General features: G+C 53.8%; 1 protein-coding gene across 9 annotated transcripts in view; it reads right to left on the bottom strand.

The window, feature by feature from the left end:
• Nucleotides 1-2,223: 2,223 nt before the first annotated feature.
• The window catches only part of BCAS3 (BCAS3 microtubule associated cell migration factor), a 736,060-nt gene continuing 714,376 nt past the window's right edge, over nucleotides 2,224-23,907 (bottom strand). The window contains exons 25-27 of one of the 9 annotated variants that reach the window (XM_033183756.1): nucleotides 15,951-16,016; nucleotides 6,355-6,445; nucleotides 2,224-3,074 (exon numbers count right to left, since the gene is read on the bottom strand). In XM_033183756.1, coding sequence (XP_033039647.1) covers nucleotides 3,038-3,074; nucleotides 6,355-6,445; nucleotides 15,951-16,016 — 194 coding nt within the window. In that variant the 3' untranslated portion in view covers nucleotides 2,224-3,037. The remainder of the gene's footprint in view (nucleotides 3,075-6,354; nucleotides 6,446-15,950; nucleotides 16,017-23,907) is intronic. The other 8 variants (XM_033183758.1, XM_033183763.1, XM_033183754.1 and 5 more) reach the window with 8 other exon arrangements.

The raw sequence follows: 23,907 nt of genomic DNA on the forward strand, positions 1-23,907 counted from the left end.
GGTGTGTGACTTTGTGACCTTGGGCAAGGCCCTGCCCTTCTCTGGAGCTCAGGCTTGCTTGTCATCTGCAAAAAACGAGGATCGAACAGAACTCTCAGGTACTTTCTAGTTTCATGAGTCCCTGAATTGTGAAAATAAAAAATTATCACTGAGAAACCATATCCACTTCCAGACTGGTGGCTGCCTGGCCTGGCCTCTGCTCATTTACAGAGGGGCTGGCCCTGGTGTTCGAGCTTGTGTGCTTGAATTGGCCTCAGGCCTCCCGGGCCTTTTCTCATCCCAGACAGTACTCTCGCACCTTCAGTTGCTACGCTGGCTCCCACCAGCCTCTTTCCAGATCATGAAGGTATTTTTCCTTCATCAAATTGGAAGTCCGTAGTAAAGCTGCCTGTTGACCAGGTAGTGCTGAGAGAATCGGGAGGTCACATGGATTCCTAAAGGTCCCGTGATCCAGCCACAGTTTGATTCATGTTCTGATGCCCTCCCAGGTGATGCCACCATGAGGTCTGCTGGGGCTGGGGGTGAGTCCCAGATTGCCCTGGATGTTATCTGTAGAGGATAGGAAGCGGCTGCTCTGGGGTCAGTGGCCAGTAAGGTCCCCCACCCTGGGGCCCAGCTCTCACTTCCAGCTGATTACAGGCTATGGCAGGCTTCATAACCTCCCCAATTAGCCGGAGGCCAGGCCCAAGGCCTTTCTGATAACCTGAGCTCCAGTGGCAGCCGCTGTGGGGCCAGCTTATCTGGTCTCTCTTATCCTCACCCTTCCCCCACATACTCAAAGAGTTGCCCTGGCTTCAAGCAGATGAATAACCAGATTGTCCTGCAAGCTCAGCCGGCAAGTCCAGCCCTACACCCACCACTTTCCCTGTGGGGAGGCCACAGCTGTTTTGCCCCCGCTGAAGGGGAAGGGCCAGGCCAGGGAAGACTCCTGACTCTGTAAGCTGCCAGCCAGTTCCCTGAATGGCTGAGAGAGCCCCTGGCAGCAAGGTCTCTGCCACATTCATGTGTCCTGGGGTGGTTTCAGAGAGGCTCATGCTTCCTAGGGCAGCTGAAGCCATCCCTAGGAAGACAGGCCATGGGCAGCATGCACAGGTAGCCCGGTAGCACGCTCCTCCTTGTCCCCATGACTGAAACATGGCTGTAGCTGGGGGTAGGGGCAGTGCCAGGCCCATCAATAATTCAGGAGATGGGGAAAAGCTGCAGCTGCTCCAACACCCCCTACTGTTGGGGCCAGGCTAGTGTTCCCGGCATGCCTCAGTCTGGCATGTGACTTCTTGCCCTGCAGGTGCCCAGGCAGGAGGGACTGGCTTATGCCACCCCGTGCAGGATCATCTTTTTAGCTTACAGAGCCTAGTATGATTCAACAACCCTCCACCTCTGCCCTCAACATGCCCAACTGATCTGGTGAAGGGTACTGAAGATGAAGGCCTCTCAGGATGTGATGGGTGTGTGTGAAGCGGGCAGGGTCCCCAGGAGCTGCCCCAGCTCTGGCTGGACAGTTGCATGGGAAGGCCTGTTTGTGAACTCAACTTTTCTATGGCTGTTCCATTAAACTTCACCCAAACCACACCTGGCTCTGTGGGCTTCCTTCCATTCTCCAAGGCCTGCCTGGGGTCTCTGGGAAGTGTGGGCCAGGGAAGGGGACAAAGGACTAGCATTCGTCTCCTTCCTGCTCAACGCACCATTTGTTCTCCCTGTTCTTTTCTCCTTGTTGCCACTGACTTAGGTCCAGAAGTGGTGGTGGTGGGGCGGGGGGGACAAAATCAGGAACTTGTCATCTGATTTTGAGGTTCCAGCCAGGTTTCATGAGATACCCACCTTCACCTGACCACCCTTCCATCTTCTGAGTTTAAAAAGAGAGACAATTACAAGGTACCCCCCAGGTAAGGCTTTGCCAGACTCTCCCCCTGACAGCAACCCACCAGCACAAGGCAAGCCCTGATCCCCAGGGAGGAGGGTCCAACCCTGTGGCACCCCAAGAACTCACTACCTCTGGTAACAGGCAAGATGCTTAGAGAATGGACTTAAATCAAGATGCTTGGAGAATGGGCTTAAATCAGGCCCCATCCAAATTCCAGGACAAAAGTTCTTCCCATTCCAACCCTCCACTGACTCTTTCTGCCCCCAAGCTGCACATGAAAGGGGGTGTTGGGATCCTGGGCACTCAGGCCAAAGGACTCTGCTCAGCGTTTGGAGAGGACCGTGACCCCAGCAACTCAGGGATAGACACCAATTGCAGCGTGATTTATTGGACAAGACGTGCACTTTTCGACAGGGCCTCAGTAACCACGGTTTCCTTCACTGATCAGTACAGGACCAGGGTAAAGGGGCTTAAAGATAAGAAAGACAAACTCTTCCCATGAACAGATGGGGAAAGAAAGGAGGAAGAAGAGGCGTCTCCTTCCTTCCTCCTTCCCTAGTACTCTGGGCCTCCGTTCACCCTGTGCTGGAGTGGGGCTGACCAGGGGAAGCTGGGGCCAGCGTGTCACAGCCAGACGTGAGCTGAGGCTGTGACTATCCACTCAGGGTCAAGATGGCCGGGTGGACCATCAACTCTGTCCCCACTCAGGCCCCCAGATCTGGTCACTGTTCCAGGCCCCCCTCCCCGCCCCACCGTGGGTATGGTTAAAAAATACAAAAGCGGATCCAATGCAGGATGTCATATGCAAACATACACAGGGACCAAGCTTCTGCAGTCTCTCCTGGCCACAGCCTCCACCGACAGGTGTGGCAGAGGGCAGGTGCGCCGAGGTGCTTGGAGAAGGGTCTCTTCTCCATCCAGGTAGGATGGGTGGCTGCTGTCACTAAGCTTGGGGAAGGTGGTTGATGAAGGAGGAGCAGAGACTGGAGGGTAGGACCAGAGCGCGGCTTCTCCCCTCCTCCGGCAGGGGAGGGGCTGGCCAGTCAGAAGCAGATTGCTGGTACCTACGGGAAGCCAGTCGGGAAGAGGCTGAGGGGCTGGCTCTCATTGGTGGGCAGCGGAGATCGGTAGCCATCAAAGTTTCTTGGTATGCTGCCACTGGTGGAGCCTGAGCTGTTACTCAGAGTCTCGATGCTTCCCTCTCGCTGAAGTTCTGCAAGACACAGGAGAGGGCCAGGCCTGGTTAGAGTTGGGTCTGGGGAGTGGGGGCACCATCTGGGCCAGGCTGCCTGCCTTGAGGCACCATTCTGGGTTCACTTGTGTCCTTCCGCAGGGGGATCCCCACCTGCTCCCTGGATGGGCAGGGGGCAGCTCAGGTCACAGGAAGGCTCAGCCAGGGGAGGGAAAGCCCCCTGGCTGGCAGACTCCGGTGTGAGAGCACGGTCTCCCTGTTGCGGGAAGACCTTTAGGCCCAAAGCACGCCACTCTGACGATGTGTGTGGACGACACAGCTCTTCACAGGGCCTGTACCCGCACCTGCACACACTCATGCTCAGCCAGCATGCCCCCAACTCCACAGTGTCTCTTGTCCTGGCTCTACAGGGGAGGCAGGCGGGGAGAAGCCAGGACACCGGAGGGCCTGCAGCGCCCCTGCCTGATCTGTACCCACGTCTCTCCTACCCTGCCTGTGCCTGGAGCTTCTGCCTGGCTTTGCCACTCACTCGTTCACTCATGCTCACCCACACAGTCCGCCTGATGGCCAGGTCTTGGCTCATCTTTGGCACCTCCTGGCAAGTGTCCTGTTTCCCTGGGAGAGGATGCCTGGTTTAAGAGGGGCCTTCTCCAGTGAAGAGAGGGTCCCTGTTTGCCTGAAGTGCCTCCTTTCTCCTTTCCTTTTGGGCCCCAAGTCTCCTGGATGCCCCTCAGCATCAACCTGAAGGGCAGTCAGGGAGTCCTGTCCTCCTCCTCCTCTGCCTCCTTGGCCCTGCACATCCATATTGGCCCTGCACGCCATCTCAGATATGGCAGCTTAACCCATCTCATTCAGCTATGGGCCCCTCAATTGTCCTACCATCTCTGGACCCAAGTCAGGTCCTGGGGTAGGTGGATTGGGAACGGAATTCCCTGCTTGCTGAGTGTAAGGAAGAACCAATTACTTCTTGGCTTTCTGAAGGTGGTCAGTTCCGATTCCCTTTCAGTCTCCCCTGGGGGCTCTGACATGTGGGCACAGACATACTGGGCAGCCTCTGGTGTCTGCCCCAAGCCAAGATATGTAGACCTGCAACCTTCTCCAAGGGACGCCTGCCTGTGACTGAGGGGGTCTGGCCTGTCCACCCAGGAGTGCAGGACCTCAAAGCAGTTATTTGAAAGAGCAAGATGTGCACAAACGTTGCACTCATCTGGTCTGGCTTGAGACCTTGGTCTTCAGCCTGCAACCGCTCCCAGGCCTCCTGCCACCACACGCGCAGTACAGCTGGCTCTGGTTAGGGAATGAAGGGGTCACGGCCTTCACTCCTGGGCCGGCCAGCACCAGCCAGCCAGGAGCGAGCCACTGACCCCCACTCTCTGCAGGCCTGCAGCGGCCACAGAGTGGAGTGGGGAGGAGGCAGGCACCTGGGCCCTGTGGGGGGAGGGGCCCTTGGGATCCATCAGCCCAGTCTGTGGCCTGGGTCTTGGTGGGACAGTTCACTGGGACACCAGGGCCTCTTGGCAAATTGGGGAAAGTAGGGGGATGGGACTGTGGACAGGGGCCGAGGGCCTGACTATGGTCCCTGATCTCCAAGGGACATTGGCTGCCTGGCAAAGTCAAGAGCTATCTGGATACGGATAGAAAACAAGGCAGGTAGGATCTTTTTTTCCTGCTCCTTCTTCAGTATCACCCTAATTTGGGGTGACAGGCCATCGTGCTATGAGATGGACAGGGTGGTAAAGCCGAGGGTAGACCCTGGGGATTCTACGTGGAAGCTCCAGATTCCAAGAGCCCCCTCTGTTGCCTTCTTTCCCCACAAGCAAGCCGAGTTGTGGGCGATCTCTGAGGTACCACCGCCCTCATGCGCGGCCGGCCCGGCACTAGGGGGCGCTGACAGCAGGGCCAGGCGGGCGGGAGAAGAGCACCGGTAGGAGCAAGAAAAGCAGGGGCTTCCTTAGGATCGGGCCGCCAGGCCTAAGGAAGAAGTCCCCCGAGGAAGAAGCAGGCAGGGCCACCAGGATGGGGAAGGCTGGCCCCTTTTTACAGCTCAGAGACAGCTTCAACAGCCTTGATGCAAAATGCCTCTACGTCCACACTGCCAAGGAAGCCAGGAAACGGGAGCCCAGGCCCAGGCATGGCACCCCCACCGTCCCTTGGCATAGGCCCCCAGCAAATACCCCAGCAGCCTCGGTGGTCCCACCAATCAGTCTTCATGGACGCACCCCAGCCCATCACACCACAGTGCAGGGAAAGCCGCCCAGGGACTTACAAGATGAATGTGCCGTTCTTGGGGGCCAGGGACTGCCTGAGTGCCTTGTTCGAATTTTCCGTTTGCCAGTTAGGCCCGGGTAAGATGGATGGGGGCAGCGTTCTCCCTCGCCCCCACATCCCAGGGTAACCAAGGCTCTGCTGAACTTCTCCCTCCTCTGCCTCTGCCCTGGCTAAGCCTGCACTGTGCGCCTCGGTCTCCTGACTCCAGGTCACCCGCCCTGTGCCAAAGCCAGAGTGGGCAGTCCACAGCACAGCCCTCACCTCGCTTTTCCTCCGCGTAAAAGCCTTCAACCACTCCCAACAGTTCCCAGGGCAAGCTCTGAACTCCCCAGCACTATGAAATGGCCTTCCCATGACCTGCTGCCAACCCCTCACTAGTGGTACCCATTATGATGTCTGAGACATGAAAGTGATGAAGCTGTGTGGTGTTTGGACCCATCCAGGTGGTTCCAGGCCTCTGGGCCTATGCTCATGTAAATTGTTCTAAAAAGCCCTACACTGGCTCCCTGGGCCCCAGAACACCTACTCATCTTCCAAAGCTTAGCATGAGTATCCACTCCTCTATGAGCCTGCCCTGTCCTCCCCCACAGAGCCTGCCAGACCCCACCCTGCGCTATGCTGACTCCTAGCCCAGGCCCCCTCACCCTCCCATGTGTCTCCTCATCTAGAGGAGACCCCCTCAGGGGGGTTCTGTGCCTTATCTCTGTATCCCTAGTGGCCTGGAAAATCATGGGTGCCCTAAACATTTCTAGCATGAATGAATGAATGAATGAATGAATGATGTGGTAAGGGGAGGTGGGGGCCCATTCTTCAACACAGACTAACAGTGAAAGAAACGGTGGCTTGCTGGCCCCAGGGCAGCTTTGTGGGTACTTTTCTCCATGCCTCCTCTCAGACCCCTTCTGTTCCTCCCCCTGCAGCAGGGGTGTGTGTGGGAAGTGGAGGGGAGGAAGGCTGCTCAGATTCCCCACTCCAAGTCATCCCAGCCGCCCAGCCCTAGGAGCAAGCGGCAAATGGAAATGTGTGGCCTTACCTTCCTCCATCCCGAACGCATGCTTTGTTACTGTTGGGTTGCTCACGGACGCTGGGCTGTTGGCATTGTTTTTTTTTTCCTTTTTTTTTCCCTTTTGAAAAGAAAAGCATTGAGGAATCTTTTTGGAAAAGATATGGACAACGATTGAGAAGTACACTGATCTCTGCAAGCAGGTGGAGAGGTGTCAGGAGGTGCGGGGGCACACCGTGAGGAGGGGGAGCTTGCAGTCAAGGAGGACAGTGACATGCATGTGTAGGGGCTGGGGATCAATTGCTCTTGGAGGTCGCAGAGATGGATCTGCTGTGACAGGGGGGCCGAGACTCCGTTCAGTGTGGGGGAGGGGGAGAGGAGTCACAGGTTCAGCATGAGGAACAGTTTTAGGAAGTGGGAAGGGTGTGGACCTACGGCCCATGCAGTGCCAGATGGGGCCCCATGCGGGTGGGTTGCTGGAAGAGGACAGGGAGACAGACTGCAGTTTTTAGGGGCGCCCTTGGACCTTCTGCCTCAGTGGCCCAACTCCTGGCTGCTGCCCTCCTCCCCCACTCCCAAGACCCCCAGGTCTGGGCAGCTGTCCTGTGGCTGAGGTGGACACCTGTGGGGGAAGTCCATGAGGAACTTGCCAGGGCCCGGAAGGGAGTGCTGGGGGCTCTGTGGCAGGAAATAAGGAAAGTGTCCCCAGCCGCCTCCCCGCTTAGAGGTGTGGAGATTCTGGTCAGTGGGAAAAGCTCTCAAAGAGCTTGTTCTCCAGGCCCCGAAGTAGGGCAGGAGAGGAGGAGTGGCTCTCAGGCAAGTGGCTAGACCCAGTCACCTCATTGTGACCTTGCGTTCTCCAGGGATGTGGTTTCCCTGGGCGGTGGGAGCTATATACCCATGCTGCAGAGAGCAAAACCAAGGAAGAGGAAGCAGCCACTCGCCCTGGTTCTTCACCCCCTTCCCCCATCCCCCAAGAAAGAATGGGTGCTGGTGCGGGCCACAGGGTGCTGGCAGCTCCGGCATCACTAAGACCGGCCCCCGTGCCCATGCTGGAGAGCCATTCCTGTTGGCTCATATTGGAAATGGGCCTGTTACCCGCAGCTGCCCCTCTATGCCTTGGGCCAGGATAGACAGGCACCAGGGGTAGGGGGATGATGAATGAGTAGCACCTGAAGGAAAGGTGCCTCTGCTTTCGTGAAACAAGTGAAGGATGAGATAGCTCAATCCTTGGCACTACTGTTCTCAGGGTGAAAAAAAAAAAAAAAAAAAAAGCAAGCTGGATCCACATGCTGCCCCACTCCATATGGAGCCGGTCCAAACTCAGAGGTGTCAGAGGGGGCGGAGAGAGGGGGCTGGCCTTTTTAGAGAGAAGCAACCCTGGTCACCTGGGAGCATGTGCCCAGGGAGATGGTGTGGGGTGGGGTCGCTCTCTGTGAGGAGGCAAGGGCACAGCTGCCCATACCTCACCCTACTCCTGAGCTGGGTCATGCAGCATGGCACCTGCCCCCCTGCCCACAGTGCAGTGTGGTGGTCCCTTTGCCAGGCTGTGAGTTGATGGGCAGCAGACTCCCCAGGAGGGGTGAAATGCGGAGGGCACAGGGCCTGTGTGAGACGGAGGGAAAGCTGGAGAGGCCAAACCAGGGCGCCCAGCAGCAGGTCGGAGGCGAAGTCAGGCAGGGTGCAGTGGCTCACGCCTATAATCCCACACTTTGGGAAGCCAAGGCAAGGGGATCACTTGAAGCCAAGAGTTCAAGATCATCTTGGGCAATACAGCAAAACCGTGTCCAAAAATTAAAAGATTAGCCAGGTGTGGTAGCATGTGCCTGTAGTCCCAGCTACTCGGGAGGCAGGAAGATCCCTTGAGCCCAGGTGCTCCAGGCTGCAGTGGGCTACGATTGTGCCACTACACTCCAGCCTGGCATCTCAAAAAACAAAACAAAAGAGTGAGGAAGTCCTGCTTCGGGCTTGGTGTCCTCTGGGTCTCTTCCAAGCTGGACGTCTGGCCAATCAAAGGCCCTGAGAAAAACTCCTCTGGCTTCTGGAAGCAGGGGCATTGAGCCCTAGTCTCAGGGACTGAGTGGGGCCAGGGAGGGCAGTGCTCTGTATGTGTTTAGGAAGAGGCTGCCTGGGGCCCCTGGTTCAGCCTTTGGGCAGCTCTGGCACTTCTGCCACCACAAAAGGAGCAGCGTCCACGGCTCTGTACATGAGCATTGATGCTGCCCACTGAAGGAACTGGCAGAGCACTGTGACTGAGCCCTGGCTGCATATCTCCACCCACGCTGCCTGGTGGGAGTAGGATGAGACCTTAGGGTCCAGTCTGACCCTGGACTCACAGCTCTGCCTGCTTCCAGCAGTGAGCGGGAGGATGAGGATGTTTCCCCCAGCCAGTCCATCCCCTCAACTTGGAGAACCCGAGAAGGCAGAGGGGCAGTGTCTGCCCAGCTTGGTGGAGGCGTTTAGGGAAGTGGTTAAGAGCACAGCCCCCAGCCACCTGCTACCTGGGAGACTTTGGGAAAGCTACTCGAATCGTGCCTCAGGTTCCCGAACATGAGGTTAACAACGTCTGTGTCATGGCCTGGTTCTAAGAATGAAATTAAATAATGCATGTAGAGTGCATCACAAAGTGCTTAACGCTTCCAGTCAGCAAATGTGAGTTACTATTATTGCTGCAATCGGATTAGTCATTGTGATGATCCACAGGACTACAGGGTCCCTCTCCAGCCTCCCTCCCCAGCAGGTGTCTCTGCCATCCAGGCCCTCATCAGCTTGGCTTCCACTGGAGTTTGGGAAGGATTCTTTCTTTTTAATCAAGAAATGGCCCAGGGAGGAAGATGGCAGATATGTGTTTACAGCTTTTCATTTCCCTCCTCATCTCTTTGCAAATACCCTCTTCCAAGATGGAAAATAAATTTCCGACCCTGTTGACATGCATCGATTTTTCCCTTCTGCATCCACCTCTCAGCTCTCCCACATCAGCAGGGACTGTGGTTAAGACCCTTGCTGGGGCTGGGCTTGGTGGTAGCCCAGGGGAGCGGATGGCTTCGCGGCACACAGCAGCCAGCCGAGCTGCCCGCGCTTGCCCAGTGCCTGGCTTTGAGGAGGTTTGCAACCAACAGCTTCAGTCCCCTTCTGCCTAGGGGTTCCTGAATGGGGAGTGAGGTACATAGTTGGGGAGGTCCTCTCATTAGGAGGTCAGGCATTTTCTGCATTTTCCCTTGATGGGACATGTGAAGAGGAGACCAGCGGGTCACGTGACTGCTCTAAGTTCAGTAAATGGACCATATGGGGTCTGCCCCTAAGGGATCAACTTGGTCAGCAAGGGGCCTGCACACAGGGCCCTTATGTCCTGCAAACAGGACCGGCTATGCAAAATGGGGCTTAGAGAGAGAGAGGCTAAGTGGAGGGAAGACTTGAGCAAATTGTGTGGGGCTGAGCAGGGCTGGCAGCTTCCTGGTGCTGGCGCTGGCACCTGGAGAGGTGGTGGCCCAGGCAGACATGGCTCGGGGCTGCTTGTCTTACACCAGTCCTGTGCCTGAAAACAACTGCTGTCTCTTCCAGAGGGTGGCAGAGGAGGCGGGGGCCTGCTCTGTGAGACAGAGATGGAGTTGGCTGAGATTGGCTCTAAACCCTGACAGCCTTGTCAGAGACCACACTCTGGGATGGAGCCAGCCTCAGCCCCCAGGGCACTTTTTAGGAGGTGAAAAGTGCAGCAGTTAAAGGCAGTCCTGCTTCCCACTGCACTCAGTATACCCACCTCCCAGGCTTCCTGGCTCCCCTGCGCTTTCCCTCTTCCCCACCACCTGCCCCACCAGGCTTCACCCAGCAGTGTGGGGCTCCCCTCCCCACCAGGTTCTTCCCTAAGGCTTCAGAGCTCACAGGCTGCCAGGCTGCCATGCCCACAGACCAGGAGTCCTCTTTGCCCACCAGCAGTGAGCGCGTGGGAGGATGGGGGGCTGGGCTAGCAGGGACTGAGAAGGGAGTCCCCTTTCTCCTCTGGCAGGAGTTTCTGTTCCCTTCCCAGGCATGCTGGAGGAAGCAAGGAGGGCAGCTTCTGGAAGCTGAGGATGAAAAGACTCCTCTGCTTCTGCTAACAGGAACCCTGGCTTAGGCTGCAGGCACCAAGGAGCAGGTGAGAGGCAGGGCTCACTCTGGCCTGCTGTTATATCGGGGGCTTCATGCCTAAGTTTGAGCACAGACCCCTGGCCCAGGCACCTCATGCACTGGTGCCTTCCCCGCAACACAGCCTGGGCTCCTGAGAGCTCCTGCCTGAGTGCTGGGGCCTGGGGGCAGGCATGGCCTCCTTCCTGGCTGGAGTCTCTTTCCACACACAGGCTCCCAGGAACATGCTTTCTCTCCTCCTTGCCCAGCTTTTGTTTCTGACCCCACAGGTAGTGAGATCCAGAATGCTGTCACAGAATGAAGCAAGACCGCATGGCGTATCCTGCATCCAGCCCTCACCAGCTCCAAACACTGAAGGGAAAGCTCTGGTGCTTTTGACTCAGGATGCCTGGAACTGCTGCCCTTGGCCACTGGGGCCAGGCACAGGTGCTTTAAAGCCTCAGCAGGGTTTGCTGGGAGACCTGAGGATGAGAGACCTCGATGCTGCCAGACATCCACCGCCCCAGAAGGTGAAAGTCATAACCAACACCTAGCTAGGGTGAGGGCTGAGGACACTGCAAGTCAGGTAGGCAGCGGGCCCTCTCTGTGCCTGAGCTTCCACCCGAGAAACCAGGGAGGGCACGGGCATGTCACCTTCCCCCACCCATTCCCCTTCCCTCTAGGACCCACAGAGGAAAGCTTCTCAGGCTCCAGGAAGCCCTGTTCATGAGAGCAAGCCATTGCGGCCTTAATGCCATGAGCGGGGCTGAGAGACAGGTTAGAGCCCCAGATACCTGGGGGTGCCCAGCAGGGACAGGGGCAGATGCCGGGAAAGATGTGTATTGCAATGCTGGGGAAGGGAGAATGAAGGTGGGAAAGGTTGGGGAGGAGAGAGCCCTGAGGACTGAGGAGGACTTGGGAGGGGCCTGTCCCTTACTGCAGCCACACCTCTCCTCCATAGCTGACGGTGCCTGTGTGTGTCGTGGGGAGGGCACTGGAGTTCCAGGCAGAGCTTCCAGCCCAGCGCGGGTTCTCCTTTGCAGCCTTTGAACGACTAAAGAGTGGTGGCATGGGCAGGTCTGAGCCACAGGGTGTGCTGGCCTGGTGGGGACTGGGGCCATTTTCCCCAAGAAGGCTGCCACACCTCATTCCTAGGAAAGCCACCTTACCCACGCCTCCCCAAGTCTTGGCTTCAAAGGAGAAGATCACCCACCCAGACCACCTCGACTGCACCCCACATCCAGGGACCCTCTCAGTGCCCACTACGTTAGTGAAACCTGAAACCCTGACCAAGGCAGAGTACATGCGGTCACCACATGCTATCCGAGGGGACAGAAAAGGCTGCGCTGACCCAGCTCCTATGTCCCTAGTTTGGATGTGTCTGAGGACTGGCCGGAGCCACGCTGAGGATCGGCCAGATGTGGGAGAAGCCCTGCCCTGCCGCTCCCTGTAGACGGCCTGGGGAGGAGGAGGACTGTGCTAAGAGGCTGAGACTTTGCTCTGGCCTCAGTTCTATCACAGATGTGCCAAATGACCTGAGCGAGTCACTTCACTTCTCATCTGCATCAGCATCTGTGGCACAGGAGGGGAGGGTCTGCTCTAGTGACCTCACTGGGCGTGTATGGCTCTAATGGGAAAAGCATGTGGGGGGCTTTAAGAAGCAGAACCCGCACTGGACATGCACGCGAGACCTCTGGGTAAAAAAATAAGCTTTGCTGCCTCTGCTGTCTCTAGCAGGCGGAGGGCCCCCCAGGAGGGGGGTTGAAATACCCCTCCTAGCTCCAGCTCCTCGGTGCCAACCTGGGGGCAGAGCCTTGGCCGATGCCATTTGGGGTGGACTCAGTGCTGAGGGGCATGGCAGGCGGGCTTGGGATGGAGAACACCCATCCAGGTGCTGCCACGCCACCGCTCTGTGTGGATGCCAATGAGGGGCCTAGAGGAGTCTCAGGCACCAGCACACAGGCCTGCTCTGCCCAGCTATGAAGAGGGGACAGGGCTTGGAGACTCGTCCTTGGCACTAGGTGCTGGCAGCTGGCCTTGACCTGTCTGTGTCCTGAAGTCCAGCCCTGAAGCTTGGAAGACCCACCCTAGTTCCTGGGAAGGGGTCTCCCCAAGCTACCCTCCAGCGTGACGAGATAGCACTGAGCCCTGCAGACCACAGGACAGCGGCTGTCCTTTGAGAGCTGCTGGCTGGTAGGCCAGAGCCACATCTGCTTCTCATTCCAATGTCCAAATGTAATTAAATTCCCTACGATGCAGCGGAAGAGTTTGGTAAGATGTGGCTTTCCCCTTTTCCATCAAGGTTAAGAAATCACAGTCTCTCATTCCACAGGCAGACGCGCGTTCCTCCCTGCCACTGGTCCATCCTATTCTGCAAAGGCAAAGGCCTGTGCCCTTATCTGTTTTCTAGAGCTTATGGGGCTGGGGCCACCATGTGATACACGGATCTCCCCCACCCCCGTGTTCCATTTACCCACCGGAGAGGATTAACAGCTGAGGTCAAAGCTGCGGGCTTGCAGCCGAGCAAGACAGTGTGCTGGGGGTTCACCGGGGGTGGGGGTGGGGAGTTAGTGCCCCGACTCCTTCTGAAAGGGTCTCCCTGACCCCGAGGAGATAGCACTGTGCCCAGGCTCACCTCAGTGACACACCAGTGTCCTTCCACTGCTGGGATGTGGTGGTGTCATAATACCCTGCTGAGGGGACCCCTGCTTGCTTTGTAGCTCCTCATAGCAGGAAGTGCTTGAGGGTTATGATTCTGGAGTCTTTGGGACAAGGAGCTCTCAGTACCTGGGCCTGGTCCTACAGCCCAGGACAGGGTGAGGCCCTTCCCCACTTCTTACTTCTCACCTTGAGGCCCTGGGCCTGCTGCAAGGAGGCGCCCCTCTCCCTGCCCCCTCCCTGTACATGAAGGAGGAGAGGTATGAGAGATGGTGGAAGAATCCGTCTAATGGACAAGGCCCTGAGTGGTGCCTGGCCCTCTCCAGGAATCTCCAGGACCTCCATGTCTCACAGGACTGTTTGCCACTTCTGGCCTGGAAGGGTTCTGGACAGCTGAGGGGACAGCAGGGTCCAAGGTGCAGTCCTCTGTGAGAGGGGTGTCCTGTTTCAGGCTTCAGTGCCTCTGCCCCTCGGCCTTCTGCCCAGAACTTCCCCATATCCAAATCCAGGCAGAATGGTCCCTAGAGGGCTACTTTTCCCCACTTCCCTCCCCACTGTTCATGGCGCTTTTCTGTTCATGGCACTTATGACTTTCGTGGTAATGGTTCCGTTCTCCTTCCCGTATGCCGATTTTTCTAATCATTGTGGTACAGGCTTTCTGAGAGTCCCTTCCTCCCTCCCTCCCTCCCTCCCTCCCTTCCCTCCCTTCCCTCCCTTCCCTTCCTTCCCTCCTCCCTCCCTCCTGCCTTTCTTTTTTTTTTTTTGAGACAGGGTCTTACTCTTTCACACAGGCTGGAGTGCAGCGGTGTGATCTCAGCTGACTGCAACCTCCACCTTCTGGGTTCAAACAATTCTCCTGGCCGGGCACGGTGGCTCACGCCTGTCATCTCAACACTTTGGGAGGCCGAGGCAGGTGTATCACCTGAGGTCAGGAGTTCGAGACCAGCCTGACCAACATGGTGAAACCCCTGTCTCTACAAAAAATGCAAAAAATTAGCCGGGCGTGGTGGCGGGTGACTGTAATCTCAGCTACCGGGGGTGGGGGCTGAGGCAGGAGAATCCCTTGAACCTGGGAGGTGGACGTTGCAGTGAGCTGAGGCTGCATTGTTGCACTCCAACCTGGGCAACAAGAGCGAAACTCTGTCTCAAAAAAAAAAAAAAAAAAAAAAAAGGCCAAAAAACAAAAACTGATTCTCCTGCCTCAGCCTCCTGAGTAGCTGGGATTACAGGTGTGTGCCACCATGTCTGGCTAATTTTTGTATTTTTAGTAGAGATGGGGTTTCACCATGTTGGCCAGGCTGGTCTCAAACTCCTGACCTAGGTGATCCATCCTCCTCAGCCTCCCAAAGTCCTGAGATTACAAGAGCGAGCCACACCGTGCCTGGCCCCAGGCTTTATGAGAGTTTCTTAATAAGTGGGAGTATTTTTCACTTTGAAACAAGCTGTCTTGAAAGTTAATGACTTATTAGGGCTGTGGCTGCTACCCAGAGACCAATGGGGGTTGGGGAGAGGATGACTAGGCTGGGGGTAGGAGAGAATTTTCTAGATTAATAATGCTGTGCTGAGGTTGAGGTCCCTTTAAGACTCCTGGCCAGCTCCCGTGTTGGAGTCCCACATGTTGCTCACAGCAACCCTACCAGAGAACCAGAACCATGTACAGGCACACATGGCATCTGCGTACCGAAGAATGCTGGCCCTGGGCACAGGCACACACACACAAGTTGGTATGAACCAACCAATCCCAGTGTCACTGACCTGGCTCTAAAGAGGAAGAGCTTTTTAGGTTTGTTTCCAAATGGTAAACCTGAGTTTAGTAATAGATTTAACTTCTCGGTGGCATTTAGCGTGTGGTAGCCTTGACATCAGTGAACAAGGTTTGAAGTTAACTAACCCAGTTCTTGATCTAGTGTTCTAGGCCAAGCCTAGCTAAAGGAATGGTGTTGGGGCATGGCCTCTGTTGCCCTCTTTGGGGTCCCAGCCTGTGTCTCAAGCCCACACGCTGTGGCTGGGAAAGGATCACGGTCTCAGCTAATTGTGGTGGTGCCGCCGCCCGTCCAGATGGAAAAGGCCGGGCTGATGCTGGTCTGGCTTTGTGCTGTGCTCGCAGACTGGCTGCTGGTGCCGGGGCTCTATTCATTATTCAATTCAGCTGGCTCAGGCGAGCCTTTCCATTTGCTCCTCCAGGAGGAATAACAAATCTAGAAATGCAATTCCACTTTGGTGTATTAAGATATTGATTTGCCTGTCGGGTGGAAGTGCATTTGTTCTGTCAGCCCTCCCGTGGGTAGGAAGGGGTTAACCAAATGTTTATCACAAGGCTGGCTTCAGAGTTGAAAGTAATGTGATCAGTAATGAATTTTGTGTTACATTAGGTTGTATAAATGGACAGACAAGCGCAGACAACAAGTGGCCAGGAGTCGGGGCTAATCTAATGATGTAAAAATAGAGACAGCACCAATTATACTAGGGGCCAGCTCCAGGCTCCTGCAGGGACTGCAAATGAATAGGTACAAATCAAATTACTCACTAATAGACGCACTACAAGAGGGGCAGTCAATGGTAAATGCATTAGAGCCTAGTGACCTCTCTGCTCTGCACAGCAGAGTCCGAAAATTTGACTTCCACCTTCAAAGTGGGGGGCAGGGAGTAGCGTTCTCAAAGAAACTCTTGTTGGGTGAAGGATGACAGCCGCTCCCCATCCCAAACCAGTCCCCTGCCACAAGGGATGTCCCATCTGAGTTGACCCCTGCCCTCCCTAGAGTGCTCCTGGGCCTGGGCACGAGGGCCTAGGGAGAGCACCCTCTTGAGGGACAAAAGAAGCAATGGGATAACCCCTTCCACGCAGGCAAAGATAGGATGTTACATACCAAAACACTTCACAGCCACGTGTCTCTCAGGGGGGAAGGTTTTTACTGCTACGTCAAGGGCTGTGTCTGTATTGAAAATAAAATATTCCTTTAAAGAGGATCACAAACTGGACCTTTAAGAGAGCGGGAAGAGCTGAGATCAAAGTGAGTCAATACCCACATCTGGTTTGACCACTGAGAGCTTCACGGGGGTGTTCATGGTCTGTTCCCAGGCATAGCACATCTAGGGTTTTACAGATTTCTCACTAGCCTAAACTGGTATCATCCTTCCTTCTCTCCCTCCTCCCCAGTCCAGCTGCTTGAGTTCCTACACTCCTGCCTGCCGCACAGGGCTGAGGTAGGGAAGGATGTAGGGACAAAGCCGGCATCTTGGGTAACCCCTCAGATTTTCTTTCTCCTCTCAGCTTTTGTGGATTTGGAAACCAGGTCTGAACTCCAAAGCTGCATGGCAGTGTATGATTGGGCTGCTTAGGGAAAGGTCACAAAGACCAGCTCAAGGACACTAACTGCATGCTCCTATTCAGCTCTCAGTGGTCGGGGATGGATAATGCATGAAACCAAGAAACGCCAGGCTTTCCAAGGACCCAGCCCGGGCTCATACTCCTCCAACCCACCCCTCAGGTCAGCACCCAACAGTCACACACAACAGCATGGAGATGGCCCGCTGGCCCTGGCCAACTGGAGCCAGGAGATGATGGGAACATGCCAGGAACATGAACACAGTGGGCACGGAATGGAAAAGTCATCCTGAACAAATGACACGACCGGGTGGTGCTTCTCCCAAAACTCAATGAAGGGTGCAGAGGGGCGGAAGTGCAAGCTAGCGGGCTATACCCCACAAAAAATATGTGGGTAACGCGGGAGGGCTGCAAAGCCTGGTTGGTGCTGGGGGATTTTGCCAGCAAATTAAAAAATGTCTTATGCAGTGGGCTGGCAGGTCCCTGGGGGCAGGGGTGGGGTGGGAGGAGGCGTGGGCAGGAAGAAATAAGTAGAAGGCCGAGGCTAGAAAGCTGTTTCCGGGACGGGTGCTCCAAAATGCCTTCTTCTGCTAGGGAACTTCACTTCTCTGTTAAGTTCAATCAGATTGGCTTGACCTGGCCTCAGTACAGCACTCAGTGGCTTCTAGGAGCCAAGCCTCTGGATTCCTAAAGGGTCAGAGGGTCATGGCCAACTTTCATTTTCTGTGAGCCAGTGTGTCTCCCTCTCTTAGCGGCCACCACATCCAGGGGGTGGCCTCTACATCTCGGGCCATGTTTCGAGAAGGCAGAGGGCAGAGGCAGGGGCCAAAGGGAAAGGTGGGAATTTAACCATCCATGACCACGTTCAACTTTGTTCAGAATCTCACACCTCACAGAAAGGTCCGTGGTTAAAAGTCAATACTGTGGCAGAGGAGGAGGAACAGGGAGAAATCCTCCCTTTTGTTAACCATTTACCTCCGTTAATGCTTCCAGAGGAGAGCCCATGCTCTGGGGGTCCAACAGCCCTCCCCCAGCCCCTCAGTCCAAGCCTGTGCCTTTCCACAGTAATTCCTGCTTTCATGTTGGGGCAGCACCTGGAGAGGGGACTCTGAAGGGTCACAGAGGTCACACTGGCACTTCCTCCTTGTTGACAGGAATCACTGTGCCTTGGTGAAAGGGTTGAAAGGTGACTTTAGACAACTAAGAGATATGCAGAGGACAGTCTCAGCCCAAACTCCCATTACAGCTCTGCCCCTGGTGGGGCCTCCAGTAGCCTTAGTGACAAAGGTGGGGTGGGGGAAATGATCAACCCAGAATCAGATTTGAAACCTGGCCGGAAACTAACAAGTGTGACTTTTAATCAATAATGATTCCCATTGCTTTGACTGGCTTTCATTTACCTCTCAGGAGCCACAGAAACCCATCCAGTCACTCAACAAACACTAACTGAGGCTCAGCCTGGCTCTCCTTCCAGTGCTGGTTGCTGGGCAGGGAGAGGGCTGGTGGCTGGGGATAACAAAGATGATTCAGACTCGGTTCAAAGAACCAGTAGTGGGTCAAGACACTCGTGGGAGTATGGGTGAGGGAGGGGCTGAAGGGACCACCAGGGCTGGACCTTTTCCAATGGCAGAACAAAGGGAATTGGTGAGCAAGTTAATGGAAAAGACAGCATACACTCTTTGCCCAGGTCCAAGTATCCAGTGAGTAGGTGGTGCAGAAATTCAGAGACAGAGAGAGTTGCACACATTTGGCTTCACGGTCAGGGAAAGGAACACAGAGGAGGTGAGATTTGAGCTTGGCCTAAAATGACGACTGGGCAGGATGGGAGGGTAGCGGTCTCCTGAGGGTTGACCAACATGCACCAGGGCCAGGGGAACAGGGTGTGTGCTGGGGATGCTGGGATCCTATGTTTGCATGAAGGTGGAGGAGGTGAAATATGCAGAGGTTGCTGCAGAAGGGGAGGTGGGAGGTCAGGCTGGAGGGGAAGGTGGGGAAGGCCTGTAAGAGACCAGAAACACGATGGCAAGGAGCCTGGTGGTAATGTGCAGGCCTGGGCACTTTCTGAGCAGGGAAGTGAGACAGCAGTCAAGGCAGGGCCTGCCAGTGACAGTCCCCTTCCTCTGCTGGATCCTTGCTTATTCTGAATAAAAGGTGAGAATAACTGATAAAACTCCAACTCTTCAGACCAGGTGAGACCAGCAGGATCTTAATAACTGGAACCTCTTCCCAGATATCTTATTTTAATTCCACATCTTTTAGTTGTAATCTCACTTCAAATCTTTCATTTCTTCCTTTGTAAACTGGAGAGGGGAAGGTCTACCTGGCAGTGCTCTGACAATTAGAGGACATTTATGTGGCAGGCAGAGTCTGAGGTATACAAGTCCCATGGGAGGGGTGGCCACTGCTACCAAGGAGAGGGATAAATGAGAGAGACCGAGTGCTCCCTACAGCAGCCAGGACATCAGAGTTATAGGAGGCCAACAACTACTACATTTACTAGCTCCTCCTCCCGACACTGTGTCACAGAGGAAGAAACTGGCCCAGAGAGGGAAAGGCACTTGCCCAGGGTCACAGGCTTCCCCCATTTCTTGATGAGGGCTTCAAATCCCAACAAAAAGGGGGAAACAAACCCCCCCCCCCACACACACACACACACACATTCTTCCCAATAGTAGGAGCTTGGTGCTGGGAACTGAAAGGACTCTCAGATTTGGCCTCTTCTGCCAGTGGAAAATAGCTAGGAATAGGCAATCCGACACTGAATCAAGACACAAATAGCAACACCAACACCGCCACCCCTGCTGAGGCCACCGGCTATCCCACAGTCTCGCTGGTGCAGCTGCTCCCTCTTGTCCCGAGCAGGGATGCTTGTGACCTGCTGGTGGGACTGGGCCCTCTATTTGGTGGCCCTGTGCCTCTGGGGACACTTTCTTCTCCCACCCTCAGCAATCAGGGCATTAGGTACTGGAGAGTTCTAGCTTTGCCTCTGCATCCCAGAAAGACCATGCCCTGTGGGCAGGGGAGCACTCCTGACTTCCACTTGGTCCAGCTCAGCTAGGGAGGCCCAGTGGGAAGCTGGGGGTAGAAGTCAGAGAGAAACAGACCCACCGTTCAGTATTGTGGCCTCCTCTGGGGCTTTAATCTCTTTGAGGATAGGAAACATGTCTCTCATTTTTCTCCAGCCTACTGGGGAAGAAACTGGCAGATACCGACAGAGCCTCTCTTCCCCACCCACAGAAAGAACACACTGGGCCACTGATGAGGTCATTAAGAGAAGACACTAAGAGAACTTTTGTAGATGCTATAGAAGGAGGAAAACTCCAGGGCCCAATTAGGTAAGGCAGAGGAAAGGCCCTAGGTCCCGGCTAAGTTGCTTGGGTGACAGCGTTTGCTGAGGAACTTGGTGTTGCAGAGAGAGGGGAAATTTTAGCAGCAGTGGGCAATCAGGGATATTACCCAGAGAAGCCTAGAGACTTTGGCAAGAGAGCCAGACAAAGCCAGAAGCTATGGCTTGCACCGATGAATCACCCTTGCCCGTCTTGAGAAGGGGACCCAGGAAGTTGGAGAGGTAAGGCTTGGAAGAAAAAATTAAAGACGAAGACTGGGTCTCATGGGCGGCCGCACTGGGGATCCTGGAGAGGAGAACAATTCGTATTTTCAGGATGCTGAAAGACTGTAACCCTTCCTGGGTATCTGGGGCAAATACCAATTTGCCTGAGAGAATGGCTGTAGGAAAAGGAGAGAAGATTCTGTGGAAAGATCAAAGCAGCTTGGTGGTTGTGTGTGGTAGGGAAGCAGGGAATGTGACGTATGGGGCTATGATCCACGCTGGCCCTGTGGAGGTAGCATCTTCAGCTCACACAACCTCCGGGTTTGCTTAGGACAGGAACAGGGTGGCTAACCCAGGACCCATAAAGGAGGCTCACCTTTCACTGAGAATCAGAGAATCTCAGGTTTGGGATAGGGACTTGGGAGGCCCACACAACACATGTAAGTGTCACTTCTCCAGCTTCCTGGGGCAACACTGTCAGTTCCTATTTTCATGGCCTTGCAATGAGTTGGGTCAGTAGAGTGCATCCATCTACCCCTAGGGCTGGACTGAGTAAAGTTCTCTCTAAATTGCAGATTTTAAAAATATGTGGGATGCAGAAAATTCTAACCAATATCACGTCTTCTGAAATGTCTGCCAAGTCCCATGTGGTCAACTACTTTCTATAGCGAACACTGATAAATCAATTATCTGCTTTTAAAATGGGACTGACCAGAGAGTAGGGATGGCTAAAAGATAAGATAATTGGCCTAGTGTGGTGGCTCACGCATGTAATCCCAGAACTTTGGGAGGCAGAGGTGGGTGGATCACCTGAGGTCAGGAGTTTGAGATCAGCCTGGCCAACATGGTGAAACCCCATCTCTACTAAAAATACAAAAATTAGCTGGGCGTGGTGGCGCATGCCTGTAATCCATGCTACCCAGGAGGCTGAGGCAGGAGAATCGCTGGAACCTGGGAGGTGGAGGCTGCAGCGGGCCGAGATTGTGCCATTGCACTCTAGTCTGGGTGACAGAGTGAGACTTGGTCTCAAAAAAAAAAAAAAGAAAAAAGATAATTCATGGCACTGGTGCCTGCAATTACTGTCATCTGATCATGTGGCACCCTGGGATGGAATGGGTTTAATATGACACCTACTAGAAATGTAGCCTTAGAATGAAAAAGTCCCCAGCCCTCTGGATTGACGCAGGCAGAAGTTCCAAGGCCCTTTGGAAGAGCTGATTCTAGAGGCAGGAGAGGGGTCCAATACACTGAGTTATTTGGATTAGTTATTTGGTACATATCTGATCGACTCCAGTAAAAATAGCTCACATTTGTTGAGAGCTTACTTTTTTACGGTCTTAAAATGAAAGACTTTATTAGTACACGTTAGTGCGCGTGCGCACACACACATGAATAGTGCTTTTAGGTCATCTTTTGCAAAACATAGCAATCAACAAATATTTGTTCTTAACTTGCTGAAACCATCCCGTGATCACTTAAAAACTTTTTAATGTTCAAAGTGTGCTTTTTATGTTAACAAGAGAAAAAGAAAGGCGCAGCCCTTTCAATACATAAAAAGTAGCTTCTGGCAGAAATCTTTGGAAGAGCTTTAGTTGAAAATAATCTTAAAGCCTTTTCTGCAGAGTAATTAATACATAAATGGGAAAACTCAGAGGATTTAGGTGAATAAGCCAGAGCACTGACTTTCAAAGCATAGATTGCCATTCACCAATGTATTATGAAATCACTTTAGTGGGTAATGAGTGCATTTTTTAAAAAATGAAATAAAATAGAAAGTACAAGATAATTCTTAGAATAATAGAAGAAAAGAAAGTACTAGAGTGCACTGGCTGTAATATTGTTTTGTGAAGGGTTACAGATGTGGGTGAACTAGGTCAGGAAGTAAAATGTATACATGACAGAAGGTAAGAGGCAAAGATTGAGCCCACTATGTGATCCCCAAGAATAACTGCTTCCGGCTAAAGCAGAGACTGTTAAAGAGACGGCAGACAGAAAAAGATGAAGCCTTTTCCTATTTTAATTTTTTTATTTTTTTAAATTTTTTTTTTTTTTTTGAGACGGAGTCTGGCTCTGTCGCCCAGGCTGGAGTGCAGTGGCTGGATCTCAGCTCACTGCAAGCTCCGCCTCCCGGGTTTACGCCATTCTCCTGCCTCAGCCTCCTGAGTAGCTGGGACTACAGGCGCCCGCCACCACGCCTGGCTAGTTTTTTGTATTTTTTAGTAGAGACGGGATTTCACCGTGTTAGCCAGGATGGTCTCGATCTCCTGACCTCGTGATCCGCCCGTCTCAGCCTCCCAAAGTGCTGGGATTACAGGCTTGAGCCACCACGCCCGGCCCTTTTCCTATCTTTAATGCTGTCACTGTAAAGAAGAATCAGTGAGCCCAGGGCCACAGGAAGGAACAGTCACCGGGAACAGACAATCTCCCAGACCCTGAGAGCTGACTCTGTGAGCACTTAAGAGTCAACAGCAGGCCGGGCACAGTGGCTCATGCCTCTAAGCCCAACACTTTGGGAGGCCAAGGCAGGCAGATCACTTGAGGTCAGGAGTTCAAGACCAGCCTGGCCAACATAGTGAAACCCTGTCTCTACTAAAAATACAAAAATTAGCCAGATGTGGTGGCATACACCTGTAGACCTAGCCACTTGGGAGGCTGAGGCATAAGAATTGCTTGAACCCTGGAGGCAGAGGTTGCAGTGAGCCCAGATCGTGCCACTGCACTCCAGCCTGGGTGACAGAGTGAGAAAAAAAAAAAAAAAAAAGTTAATAGCAGCAAACAGATACTCAGATACTCCTACTCCTGCAACAGAGATGTATCAAGAATACTTTAAACAGGGGCCGGGCACCGTGGTTCATGCCTGTAATTCTAGCACTTTGGGAGGCTGAGGCGGGCAGATCACTTGAGGCCAGGAGTCTGAGACCAGCCTGGCCAACATGGTGAAACCCATCTCTACTAAAAATACAAAAATTAGCTGGGCGTGGTGGCACACGCCTGTAGTCCTAGCCATTCAGGAAAGGGCCCCAGGAGAGGAGGCGGAGGCATGAGAATCGCTTGAACCCATGAGGTGGAGGTTGCAGTGAGCCGAGATCGTGCCACTGCACTCTAGTCTGGGTGACAGAGCAAAAAAAAAAAAGTTAACAGCAGCAAACAGATACTTCCTGCAACAGAGATGCATCAAGAATACTTTAAACAGGGGCCAGGCACCGTGGTTCATGCCTATAATCCCAGCACTTTGAAAGGATGAGGTGGGCAGATCACTTGATGCCAGGAGTTCGAGACCAGCCTGGCTAACATGGTGAAACTCCGTCTCTATTAAAAAATACAAAAATTAGCCAGGCATGGTGGCAGGTACCTGAGTCCCAGTTACTTGGGCAGCTGAGGCAGAAGACTCACTTGAACCTGGAGATGGAGGTTGCAGTGAGCCAAGATCACGCCACTGTACTCCAGCCTGGGCAACAGAGCGAGACTCTGTCTCAGAAAAAAAAACAAAAAACAAAAAAAAAACTTCACACAGGGATCTGGACCCATGCATAAGGCCTGGGCTTTTTATTTAGAGAGCACTAAAAAGAAAGACAAGGTGCAGCTACAGTTATTCACAGAGTTAAAGTCAAAAGAGAAAATGTACTTAATATGTACACAGGTGTTTATTTAAAAAGTTTTTTACTGGTATTAAGTTATATCTTTACCTAGACACAAAACAGTTGGAATAAGTCAATGTTTTGCTTACTTTAAAAATTCTATTTTTCTAGAAAAGGCAATATTGAAAGGAATGTCTGCTGAGCAGGAATTAGTCAAGTTATTTTGAGGGGGGTAACAGGGAGAGGAGGGGGCTTTGAGACACAGCATTCCAGGCGAAAGGAAAAGTATGCACAGAAGCCTGGCGGGCAAGAGACTGCGTGTGCCCAGGGACCCTCTGGGATTTTAGCTTGGCTGGAGCTGGCCCAGGGCA

The sequence above is a fragment of the Trachypithecus francoisi genome, unplaced genomic scaffold (assembly GCF_009764315.1).
Source record: "Trachypithecus francoisi isolate TF-2019V2 unplaced genomic scaffold, Tfra_2.0 Lachesis_group20, whole genome shotgun sequence".
NCBI classification, from domain to species: Eukaryota; Metazoa; Chordata; class Mammalia; order Primates; family Cercopithecidae; genus Trachypithecus; species Trachypithecus francoisi.